The following is a 12,872-nucleotide window of genomic DNA, read 5'->3' on the forward strand; positions in this document are numbered from 1 at the left end:
GCTGGAAATGCCTGGCACGGCTCTAGCCATTTCCTCCCTCCCCTGGTCTTGGACTGGGGCCATGATATAAACACAAATGGCCACGAGTGACTCTGGCCAGAAAATACAAGCCAAGTCTCATTTTACCGAGTGGCCGTTTTCAAGTCCAGGTCTCCAGAGGTCAGGCCACACTACACTTGCTCTCAGGCAGAAACAATGCAGTCGTGGAGCCAGAGAGCAGGGCCCATCTGCAGGGGTCTGTGGCCAATGTTTGGCCAGGGGGTTGTGGGGGCAACACCTAAATTCAGAAACTGGGTCACCTGATTGCCTGCAAGGACTATACACATTTCTCTGCTGGTGGCCAGTATCTGGACGAGGCTGGATGTGCCATCAACCTCCACATCTTAACTTTCTCATTACATATTGGGGCTGATCCTTGGCATCTGACAGGGCTGATGTGAAGATCAGTTAAGGGGGGTGGTGGCAGGTTCCTGTTGGTGATCTGATCTGTGATTGGTCCAGACACTGCTACCATGGTCTTAGAAGTTTTCCAAGGCAGGGATGGAGGGGAGTCTGGTACACGCTCCATCCCAGAGGAGTGGCCACATTCCTGGATGTTGAAAAGCTTAGTCCCAGGTAAGGGAAGCTGGGTGAGTCACTGACTCACTTCCAGTTGACCAGAGCAAGATGACCACTATGGTTGATGGAGCTCGCCACAGAAATCTCCAGGCTGTGCATGTGACCCAAGAAAAGGACAGTGAGCAGAGAATGCACCTTACATACCTACAGTTCACCTCAGCACGAGGATAGGACAAAAGGCAAATTCTAGTACCTGCTGCAAAGTAGGGACGTGCAAACTACTTGAAAAGGTTACAGAGAGTCAAATGCAAACAAGAAAAACAAAAACAAAAATGCAAAAAAACCCCACCAAAAAACAAAAAAAAACTTTGCCTCTTCAAAGACCTGTAAAACAGCTTCATGAAAGCTATTCAAGTGAAGGTGTTGAAACTCAAAAAACAACACAAAAGCTATGAGGCTTCCTGCACAGTGGGGTGTGTGTGTTGCCTTGAAGAAGTGCTAAGACTCTCTCAGCCTCCCCTCTCCCGAACTGCCTCTCTCTCCTGAGGCCCTGGGCATAGACTAAGCAGGAATGTCCTTCAGGAGGGGCCTCATACCCTGGGGGGTGGGGGGGCTGAGCAGAGGAACAGAGCCACGTGCCACCATGGGTCAGAGGGGCACAGAGACGGGGCTGGGGAGGGGTGGGGGCGCAGAAGAGATCTGCTTGCACAAAATCTTTGGCACTGCAGGTAGGATGCAAACACCTTGAAAAATGGGCTTTGTGGTTCCCAAAGCACAGGTTAATAAAAGAAGGGTGTGTGCGAGTGAGAGAGATTCCTGGGGTAGGCATAGAGCAGGACAGGGCAGCCTCTTCTGCAGGGTCTTTGGGATGAGATGGAGTTCTGTTCTCTCAACCCCACCCCTCTGTTACAGGAAGCCTGTTCATAGGTACAAGTTGCTCTGGGCTGGGGGCTAGAAATCTGAGTCCTGATTTTAGCCCTGTGATAGCTAAGCAGACCTCTTGAGGTCCCAGTTAAGTCTATTTAGTCAAAATAGGGAAGGGCTGCCCTGGGCAGTTCTCCAGGAAGCCACACCTGCCGGGGGCAAGAGTCTTGGCTACTGCAGGGTCTTGGCTACTACTGCTCTGCTTAGTTTACCACAGACCCGGCTGCTGGTCCTTGGCCACCAGAGCCCTCTTTAAACCACCAAGAGACACTGCCTCCGCTCTCCGTATTCCCCATCCCCACATGGGGTACCAGCCTACAGGCTCTGTGCCAGCTACCAAGGATCCAGGGCATACCCTGCCCCGGAGAAGCAGCCACAAGTCTAGGGCAGTCACTACTGTCCCCTTGCTCATACCACAAGGAAGCCCCCAGGCCATCTGCCCTGGTCAACCCGCCTCTCCTCCCTCACCGGCTTGTTCTTGCCAGAAGAACATGGGTGTTGGAATCAGGCAGGCCTGGACTCGAACCTCCTCCCCCTCCTCTTCCTAGCTGGTACGTCCTGGGGCCCGTATAGCCTGCGTTTTCTCATCTGGAAAATGGGTGCGATAGAACAGTGGGGGCTGGTTGAAGGTTTGGACATGAAGGCAAAAGCCCAAGGGCAGTTTGGCACCTACTAGGGAAAAAAGCTCTCACAGGCTGTATGCCTTGCAAAGGGCCCCTTACTTAAACAAACTTGGAGACTTGTTTTAGGGACTGGGGGAGGTGGGACTGGGAGGCTTTTGTAATTTCAAAGCCCTGGATGGACCAGAGGCTGCAGCAGTGAAGTGAGGCATGCTCCTTTAGGACTGATCCTGGTCCAAGGCAGACGGGAGGCGGGATGAGTGAGTGAATCTCCAGGATCACTTCACGGAAGCTGCATCTGGTCAGGACGTAGAAACAGAAAGCCTGGAAGCCGAGTCCTTCAGGACACGGTTCTTCCGGGTACCAGGCATTCTGGGAACACTGAACAAAGCCACTACCGGGCTTCCGGAAACATGGAGACGTTAGAGTTGTCGCAGGCCGTGTGGGCTGTCCCTCTATGCCACATCTGAGCACTGGGGTGCAGTCTGGAAGCTCTCCAGGTGACAGGTCTCAGACCTGGAGATCTGAGTGTCACTGTCCTGCTCCTAGGTGACAATGCTATTGACTAGGAGGATGGGTGCTACTATAGAGAAAGATGTTGATGTGATCTCTACCTAGCAAAGGCTGTGTGGCTTTCGAGCCTTTTGGGGGGTGCCACAACAGGAGAATCAGACCCCAGGTGACAGGACATCTCTGCACCAAGCATTCTCCACTCTGGGAGGGAAGAAGCCACAGCACCCCAGTGGCCTCCTTCCTTGAAACTGTGTGGAGACTGATAAATTAAGATGCATATTAAATACGTGGGAGAGGCCGGCAGGGACTGCGGGGTCTCTGGGCAGGGTGGGGAAGCTAAGGTTTCTTCCGGAGGTAGTTGGAAGGAATCCAGCCTTCCCAGGAAGGAGCCCCGCTGAGGACCTGGCAGAACCACCAGCCACTGCTGTTCTTCTCCCGAACTTCAAACACTGTCCCTTCTTGGAAGCTGCTGGTGTCTTCGTCTCCTTCAAAGTTGGCCACAGCCACATACAGTGAGTCCTTTGGGCCATCGGCATTGAGGAAGGAGGCTGCTTTCTCTCGGTTTTCTCCCACCTTGCCGGCCAGGCGTGGCCCCAGCCCACCTTTGCTTCGCACGTCACCCTGGCCTGCCGAGGAGGAGGAGCTGGTCAGGAAGGGTTTGGCTTTCGGAGGGACAAGGAGGGCACGGCCTGGGGCAGGAACGGCCCGGCTTTCGTTGGCTTCACGCTGTGGTCCTCTGACCTCTGGGAGGGGCCTGCACAACAACGGTGATGAGGAGGTCTTCTTGGGGGGTGGGGGTCTCCGAGGAGGGACCACGGGTCTTTGCTGGGTAGCTTCTTGGACAGGCATAGGCAAACTTTTGGGTGCAGGGTCCGTGGTCTTGGCCGGCCTGGGAGAGGCTCTGCAGGGTGTCTCCTTTGGACTCAGCCCATCCTGTCGGCCAGACCTGTCCTGACCACGGCCAGGTCCCTCCGCTGGAAGGAAGCTTCGGCTGAGAGCTGCGTCATGGCCCCCAGCAGCATGGTGGCTCTCCCCATCCAATAAGGCTTTCTCCTGGGACTTGGCAGGTCTGAGCTTGCTCCTGAAGTTGTAGATGTCCACTTGATCTTCCCTCTGAGCTGGCTCCGTCTTGGGGGAAGGAGTTGGTTTGGGCCTAACCTGAGGTCTAGACTTCAAGAACAGATTTTGGGGAGTGGCTTCCGAAGCCTTCTCCTCGGGCAGCTCGGCTTTGGACCTGGGGACAGGACGGAGGTTGGGCTTCTTCACTTCCTTGGCCAGCACCTTGTGGCCACACTCCAGTCCCATGTCGTTTTTCAGTGGGAACAACTTGGTTTTGTCGGGTTTGGGCTCTGGCTTCCTGCTGTCCCGGGCCGGCGAGGCCTGCTTGGCCGGAATCATTGGCAAAATCATGCCAGGTGGCTTGGGGGAGGAGCCCCGGAGTGGCTCCATCTTCTGTCTCTCCCTCTCCAGCAGCTCCTCTTCGGACTTGATGATGGACTCTTTGCGTGGAGGGAGGCTGGGCTTCTCCTCCTGTGTGGGGTCTGAGATCTCCTCATAGCCTGCTGATGCAGACAGGTCTGAAGATGCCTTTCTTGGGGCCTCTTTTCCCCCTTTCCAGTCTTTGGACCACAGCATCCCAGAGTCCATAGCACCATGTGGTGCCTCGGGCAGGGGCCTGGAGGGCCCCACTGCTTCTGGACCCAGACTGTTCTCCATTGCAGCTGCATCCCCAAGCCGGAGCTGAGTCATCTCATGAGGCAGGGGAGCCAGGAAGTTGGGTCTTGAGGCTCTGCTGGTCTTCTTGTACTTGTCAATGAAGGTTGCTGGAGCCCATCCCTCCTTATCGTCCATCTGAATGTACCACCAACCACTTAAACTCTTCTCAATCACCTAGGAGGGGGACAGGAAAAGTGCTTAGTAGGTGTGACACCACAGCCCAGGCAGGGGCCACAATTTATGAAAGATCCCACATGAAACAGGCACCCTGGAAGCTGTCCTCTGAGCCTGCAAATTCTATGAGGTCTATGCTAGACCAGTGTGGTGGTGTGGATGAGAATGACCCATAGGCTCTTTATGTTTGAATACCTGGTCCCCAGTTAGTGGAACTGTTTGGGAGAGAACAGGAGGTGTGGCCTTGTTGGAGGAAGTGTGTCACTGGGGGTGGGCTTTGAGCTTTCAAAAGACTTGTGCCATTTCCAGTGTCTCTCTCTGCCTCTTGCTTGTGGATCAAGAAGTGAGCTCTTAGCTGTTCCTGCTGTCATGCCTTTGCTCTGCCATCATTGCTGAGACTGCAATCCCAACTAAAGGCCTTATAAGTTGCCTTCGTCATGGTGTTTTGTCACAGCAACAGAAAAGTGACTAATACAACCAGCTATGGACACTGTATCAGGACACCTCATTGAAGGTGGATTCTTGTCCATATTGATTTTTGAGATGGGAGTATTGCTATACTGCCAGTCTAGCTTCTAAGTCCTGGCTCCAGCCATCCTCTTGCCCTAGCCACCTGAAAAGCTGGGACTGTAGGTGCACACTGCCATATCTATCAGGTTCTTGTCCACTTGCGGACTGTGATGAGGACCCTTTGAAAGATGTGGCCGACAGTGCCTTAGAAGGCACCTGTGGGGGAGGAGTACTTACTGACATGCAGGCCCTCTGCACCCTGGTTTTAAATTCCCTTTCCCTCCGTGAGGTGGGAAGCTACAGGGATCTACGGGCAGCTGCAGGTCAACTTGAGAGGACTAGGCGACCAATGCCTCCTGCTGCAATGCCAAAGAAGTACAGGGCAAAAGCCACGGAGAGGGAGAACTACCCTTGATCCTGGCTTCTTCAGCCGAACACTAGAGGAGCTGGCTGGTGTTTACAGCAGCTACGCCATATGAAAAATGGGAATCTTTAAACACAGGAATCACACTGAGGTCGATGACATGCTATGGCTACATACAGGGGAACAGAGGCCAGAGGAATAAAGTGAGTTCATCTCTCTTTCTCTCTCTCTTTTTTTTAGATTTATTTATTTATTATGTACACAGTGTTCTAGTCTGCATGTATGCATGCAGGCCAGAAGAGGGCACCAGATCTCATTACAGATGGTTGTGAGCCACCATGTGGTTGCTGGGAATTGAACTCAGGACCTCTGGAGGAGCAGTCAGTGCTCTTAACCTCTGAGCCATCTCTCCAGCCCCGAGTTCATCTCTTATCTCCATCTCTCCCTCATGCCCATACCCACTGGATTGAATGGTGGGTAGAGATGCTGATGTTATTTAAGATTTGATGTTCCCTTTGTCTTTTTGATCTAGTATCATCCGAGGGAATTCTTGGAGATGAGCGACACACAAACTGTATGCTGTGGGCTGAAGTGTGCCCCCGAATCCCTGTGTGAAGCATTCACCTTCAGCACTCCAAATGTCCTTGCCTCTGGACGGGACCTTTAAGGAGGTAACTAGGTAGAAATGGGTCATAAGAGCAGGCTCTAGTTTACTAAACTGATATCTTCAAAGGAAGAGATTTGGAAATACAGAGTAAGGGACTGCATGTCCAAGAAAAGAAGCCACAGGAGATACCAATCCTGCCACACCTTCATCTTAGACTCTAGCACCATGAGAAGGTAAATCACTGGGTTTAATCTAGCCTATCTGAGGTGTTTTGGTATACAGCAGGCCTAAGGAAACCAGCAAAGGCAATTCCCCAGCAGGTTCTGTACACAGGAAATGTGATGCTCATGACCTTCCTGTGATCCAGGGACCATCATCCCTTTCTACAAATGCAGAGCAGAACCTCAGGAGAGCTGAGGATTGGGAAGAGGGTTCTGGAGAGAGTGAATGGTGGAGTGGAGCACGGAGGGCAGGCAGCTGGGCTCTGAGTACTGCCAGACTCTGACTCTTAGGAAGAGCCAAGCCTGGCCTGAGAAACTGCTACAGGAGTCATAAGGACTGAGGCCTGGCAGGAGCGACAGAGGGCATAGACTCAGCACTGGGAGACCAACTCTGGGGCCTGCAGTCCTGGGTGTCAGCTCAGAGCTCTGCCACGTGAATGACGACAGCAGCGGTAACACCCAATGGCAAGACTTACTAATGCCCAGACACGCAAGAGCGCCCCACCTTTGTGAAAGCAGCAACTGCACTTGGTAGGGGTCACATTAGCCAATCAGAGGGAAGGTCACCAAGGAAAGGATGCCGTGGACAGGCAGGACATAGTCTAGCGGACTGACAAATATGTGACTGGTATGCTATTATACTCAGTAGTGTGGGTCCAGTTAATGTCACTGCTGGATACATGGCCTTCATCAGCAATTCAACTCCATCACTAAGCCAGCGTGAGGGAAGCTAAATGGGACAATGATGAAGAGAAGATGCCAGTGTGGCTTTGTGACAGACACTTAGGGGAAAGGAGAGTGGCAGAAACTCCGGCCATCTGGATTTCTTTTTTTTTTTTTCTTTTGAGACAAGGTCTCACTAGGTAGCCTGTGCTGCCCTGCAACTTCCTAGGAAAACAAGGCTGGTTCCAGCTCATAGAGGTTGGACTACTTCTGCCTCTTGAGTGCAGGGATTAAAGGCATATGTACCCACACCTGTTGCCTATTTGGGTTCTTGTTGGTAGACAGAAGCCACGTGTTATGATGAAAGAAACAAATGCAAGGTCGCTAGAACTAAAGGAAAGGAAAGAACCTGGGCTTTAAAACCAGACAGATCTCAGTTCGAGTCTCTGTTCCACCTCTCACTCACTGCACCCTTAGGCGAGCATACCCACTCCCTGAGCTGCATCTGTGAGACAGGCTGACACCGATCTCCCAGGCCTCCTGTCGAGTACAGTCATCAAGCAGGTAAGGCACCAGGGAAGTGCCTACATCAACAGTACAATCACCACCGCCACCCCACTGCCATCTCAAAACATGTGTGAAAGATAAACAGGGCAGACAATGAGCGAGTCTCACTGTACCCTGACTGCCAGGAGCTTCTGGATGCGTTAATGAGCGTGGAGGCCTGAGATTATAAAGATATGAACCAGAAAGCAAAAGAGGAAAAAGGAAAACGGTGTATGGAACTCATCACACGAAACAACAACTGTTTAAGCCCCAAGCATTAGTGGCAATTATTCCCTCAAAAAAATCCACCGGTAGGATCTATCAGCATTGTGGAACTGTAAAGCAAAAAAGTCTCAAGGTGGGTGGTGGCGATGATTTTGTTAAACAAAGCTTGACATGGCTGAGCATGGTAGCGCATGCCTTTCATCCCAGTTCTCGGGAGGCAGAAGCAGGCACTGTGAGTTCTGGCCAGCCCGGTGTACATAGCGAGTTCCAGACCAGCTAGGGCTACGGGGGTGGGGGTGGGGGTGGGGAAGCGTGTTGTGCTGGATATGAGTTTGTCGCTGGACCAGCTTGAGCAAGAATAGAGGAGAAAGGTCAAAAAAGAAAAGGAGCTGCAACACTTCCACTGATGCCCCCGTTTTCAGTGCCGACGTGTTGCTGAGATCCTGAGGATCCCTGGCAGACTTCTGAACGTTCTGAGCCGGGGTGGCAGCGCTTACTGCTCAATACCGTGTGTTGGTAGAAACTGCAGGAGATACATTGTCAAAGGATCTCTAGCTTTCATGAACTGAACTGAATCCAGGGTCTGTGTGTGCACACCAGGCTTACGCTCTGCCATAGAGCTGTGCCCCCAGCCCAGGGAAGCTGTGTCTTAAAACCACATGGTGGTTTTCAGCTCTCAGGGGAAGAAGGCTTTTATAGCCTACATGGTTTCAAGGTGGAATGGACACTGTCTTCTCTTTGTGTAACACATTAGAGGAAAGAAGTCATGAATCTGCAGCCCAGATCAGAGGGAAGTAGAGGGTGGATCAGAGACTAAGAATCCTCAGGTGACTCCTGGCAGTTTCTCAGAGGGCAGGGAGTTCTGCAAAGGGAAGGAGACAGGGAGGCACTGAGGGAGGTGGGGGCAGGAGCAAGGGCATGCCTGGGAGTAACTAGCATGTCACTACACAAGCAGCCAGCCTGGCTGGCCTCTGCCCTAGGTCCCATTCTTGTATGGGAGACTGCAGGTGGCAACTATGACCCCCTGCAGGCTGGGGTCACAGAGATGTGACACTGCTCCATAGTTGGCTCAGAAGGCTCTGGAAGCCGATCAACCTCTTTTGTGTATTTCCACGGACTGTCTGACTCAGAGCTGCCTTGTCTTTCACTTCATTCTATGATGCTCGACGATGGGACCCAGGGCCTCACATGTGCTAGGAAACTGGTCGACTGCTGAGCTATAGCTCTAGCCCCTGTAGCCCAAACCAGGGACTGACACCACGGAGTAACTGCAGTGAGTATCAGTAACAACAAAAAGAGTTGACAACCGAGGAAAAAGATAATCAGTGGTGACAGCAGGAGTGCAAGTTAAACCACCATCCTAGACAGACAGGGAAGAACAGCAAGTCAATCAAAGGCCGGTGAAACAAGAACAGGCAGCTGCAAAAAAAGAATCCAGCTGGGCAGTGGTGGTGCACGTCTTTAATCCCAGCACTTGGGAGGCAGAGCCAGACGGATCTCTGTGAGTTTGAGGCCAGCCTGGTCTACATAGCGAGATCCAGGACAGGCACCAAAACTACACAGAGAAACCTTGTCTCGAAAAAATGAAAATAAAAATTTTAAAAAAGAATCCAGAAGAATCAATTAAGAATGGAAATGAACATTATAATTGTTGAACGACAATGAGGGACATACTGAACAGCTGAAGAGCACATTGGTGAATTTAGAGACTGGGCAGGACGTCCTATGGATGTGCCACTCATCTTCCTACGGTCAATATGTCATCTTAGATTGGCCATGATATCTACCATCTATAGAGAGGTACGTAGGAAAAAGTTATATTGTTACTGTTTTGGGTAAAAATGATAAGCCAGAAAGTATATGTTCCACAGAGTTATAATCTTTTCTTTCTTTCCTTTTTCTTTTCTTTTTTTTTTTTGGTTTTTTGAGACAGTTTCTCTTTGTAGCCCTGGCTGTCCCAGAACTCACAGAGATCCACCTGCCTCTGCCTCCCAAGTGCTGGGATTAAAGGTGTGTGCCACCAATGCCCGTTGTAATCTTCTCTTTTTGAATGCTTGCTAAAATCACAGATATGATCCTAGGAATGTGAGGGGGATGGGGTAGGGGATTTAGCTCAGTGGTAGAGCGCTTGCCTAGCAAGCACAAGGCCCTGAGTTCAGTCCTCAGCTCCAAAAACAAAAACAAAAACAAAAACAAAAAAAGGAATGTGAGGGGGTGACTGGATTATAGGTATCCTAGAGATGAGTGGATTTAATCTCTGCCTCCTGAAGTGGAGGAGGAAGCATCTGGCCAAAGTTTACTCATGACAGAGCAGAAGTCGGGGGGGAGGGGGCCAGAGGCCAGATCCCTTGGCTCTGTCAGGAGGCATCTTTGCAGATTTCTCATCCCGCTCTTGGATGCTATCCTGTTACCTGCAGGCTTTCTTGAGAGCATTGGGAAACATCTTTCATCCCTACACTTGTGAAGATAAAATTTACACAGGAGAAGAGAAAGGACTTCCATTGGTTACCCAGGGATCAGAGGACACACGCAGAGAATGGGAGGGGAAGATGGGAGAGGGGAGGCAGGAGGTGACAGGAACACAGGACCAGGAGAGGGCGCAGTGGATAAAAGCACTTGCTGGGTAACACTAATGACCCAAGTTCGATCCTTGGACCCATGGTGGTTCAGGTCTGTATTCCCAGCCTCGGCACTCCTATGGCAAATGGGAGGCGGAGACAGGAGACTTGGCCAGAAGTTCACATGCAGAGTGCAGCAGCAGAAAAAACAGGACACTCTGCCTCAAAAACAAGGAGAGAACCAATTTGTGGAAAAACTGTCCTCTGACCTCCACATGCAGTGAGTGCCCTGGGTGCATACACAATAAACAAATCCTCTTAAAAAGGAAAAGAGAGGGGCTGGAGAGACGGTTCAGGGAGATAAGAGCACTGGCTACTTCACCAGAGGACACATATTCAGTTCCAGCACCCCCATGGCAGCTCACAACTGTCTGTAACGCCAGTCCCGGGGATCTGACACCCTGGACACATGAGATACACAGACAGACAGGCAGGCAAAACACCAATACATATAAAAATAAATAAAAATTTAAAAAAGAAACAGAAATACAAGCCAGCCACACAGGGCCATATATTGTATGATTCCACTCTAGTGAGAAGGACTAGGGGGTTGAGGTAAAAAGGGCGGTGCTGGGTGGGGGGACAGGGTTTCTGCTAAGGGCGTCGGAACTGGAAGGTGGTGATGGTTACACAACTCTGAGTAAAATAAACCACTGACTTTTACACTTCACTTGGCCAACAGTTCGGTATGTGACTATGACGATACCTTAATCAAGCCGTTGACCTCATCTCCCCTGCCCATAGCAAGAGTAAGAAGAGAAAAGGCAATGCCAAGGAAGGATTGACAGCCGGTGTGCTCACCTCGACCTTCAGGCCGGCCTGGAAGCTGATGCCGTCTGGGATGGTGGTCTGGAACTCTGCAATGGTGTAATACTCTTCTTCCACCTGGGGCGGGATGGGAGGCTTCGGCAGGTTGAGGCCTCGAGGCTGGCAGGATTACACACAGAGCTGACTGAGTCAGGGTGGGATGGAGGGACTAGGGGTACACAGCATCACCACTGAAGGGGTACTTACTGGGAGGCCTAATTAGTCTCTGAGGGGCAAAACAGAGGATTTGACTGTCATCTCCTAGTTGAGATCTCACTTGCCCTTCAACTTTACAGAAACAGGAGCGACACGGGACATTCGGGTGTATCAGGAGAATATGAGAAAACATAAAAGTGTCTGAATGTAAGAGGCAGCAAGGCTGTGGGAAGACCACAGGTCTTTGAATCAGACCCATGTGGGCTGGAATGCTGATGAAGGCCATGTCGAGCCTCCGCTTCATCTCCTGTACAGCGGGCATCCTAACACTACTGGCCCGGAACATTGCTATGACGATTAAATTTGCTACTGAGTGAAGCACCTGGCACATTTATGGTGCTGGACAGGTACCCAAGAAGTGGCAGACATTTTCAAAAGGCCCCTTTCCAAATTGCTTGTGATCACTAATGCTTTACAGTTTGAATATCTGTATACACAGTGAGACATCCTGGGGATAGGATCCAAGTCCAAACACAAAATACATTTATGCTTCATGTATATTTAGCCCAACTATAACATTTTACAATATTTTTAGTGCATCTGTGTTTTGACTGTGATCTCTCATGTAAGGTCAGGTATGGAATTTTCATTTCACTTTTGGTGTCATGTTGGCACTCAAAGTGTCAAGATTTTGAAGGATTTTAGGTTTTTGGATTAAGAATGTTCGATGTATATTGGTTAAAAAGGTACCTATAGGCAGGGCATGATGGTGCAAGCCTTTTCCCAGCACTCAGGAGGCAGAGGCAGGTGAATCTCTGTGAGTGTGAAGCCAGCCTGGTTTACACAGAGACTTCCAGGCTAACCAGGGCTATAAAGTGAGACTCTATCTATAAATAAATCAGTGAATTAATGAATTAATAAATGGACCTATAGAGTTAAAAATGGATCAGAATACGAGAATGTCACCACTGACAAACTGTGCTGCTAAGCTTGGGCCTGCTTCACAAGGCTGGCTGCATGAAAAAGAACTGCTTGGAAAGCACTGGAACAGGTGAGGTCTGGTGGGTAACCAGACAGGCCCCTGGCCAGGAAGGGGGGGGGGGCCGAGGCAAGCGTGCACTTACAATGGTCATGTCCCGGCGAGGAGGGGGTCTCTGCCTCATCTTTGGTGATCCTATGGAGAAACAAGACTTCACTCACATGCAGAGCTCCACAGACAGCTTCTCAGTTGTGGGAGCCAGGTGGGGTCTCCTCCCTCCCTCCTCTGTCCAGGAGCCACATGTTCGTGTTTCCACCAGCCTTCATGAGAACAGCCTGCTAGACTCTCCTCATGCTAGGCTCGGGACCCTCCATCAACATGGCCTTCCCTGGTTCTTTTCTATATGGGAATGGTAGATGAATGGTTCTGATTCTCAAGTAAAGGGAGGCTGTCCACACAGGGCATAAAGCATAAAGGACTCAGAGCCATACAGGGCTGGCTCAGACTCATCCTGGCACAGCACAAAATTCCTGTTTGACTCTGAGCCATAGGTCCTTTTTTGTGGAAGAGCCTAATGCATACCTCTCCCTGGCAGCTGGGGTAATGTGAAATGCCGACTTCCATGTCTACTAGAATATTAGAAAATACAACAGAGTGCTAGCCAAGACATT

At 50.8% G+C, this 12,872-nt stretch overlaps 1 protein-coding gene across 1 annotated transcript in view; it reads right to left on the minus strand.

Moving 5' to 3' along the window:
• Window positions 1-1,161: 1,161 nt before the first annotated feature.
• Sh3pxd2b (SH3 and PX domains 2B) overlaps window positions 1,162-12,872 on the minus strand; it is an 85,668-nt gene continuing 73,957 nt past the window's right edge. Inside the window, exons 11-13 of the mRNA XM_059270236.1 lie at window positions 12,347-12,396; window positions 11,061-11,186; window positions 1,162-4,505 (exon numbers count right to left, since the gene is read on the minus strand). Of these exons, the coding sequence (XP_059126219.1) occupies window positions 2,952-4,505; window positions 11,061-11,186; window positions 12,347-12,396 (1,730 nt within the window). The 3' untranslated portion in view covers window positions 1,162-2,951. The remainder of the gene's footprint in view (window positions 4,506-11,060; window positions 11,187-12,346; window positions 12,397-12,872) is intronic.

Source organism: Peromyscus eremicus, chromosome 8a, assembly GCF_949786415.1.
Source record: "Peromyscus eremicus chromosome 8a, PerEre_H2_v1, whole genome shotgun sequence".
Classification (NCBI taxonomy): domain Eukaryota; kingdom Metazoa; phylum Chordata; class Mammalia; order Rodentia; family Cricetidae; genus Peromyscus; species Peromyscus eremicus.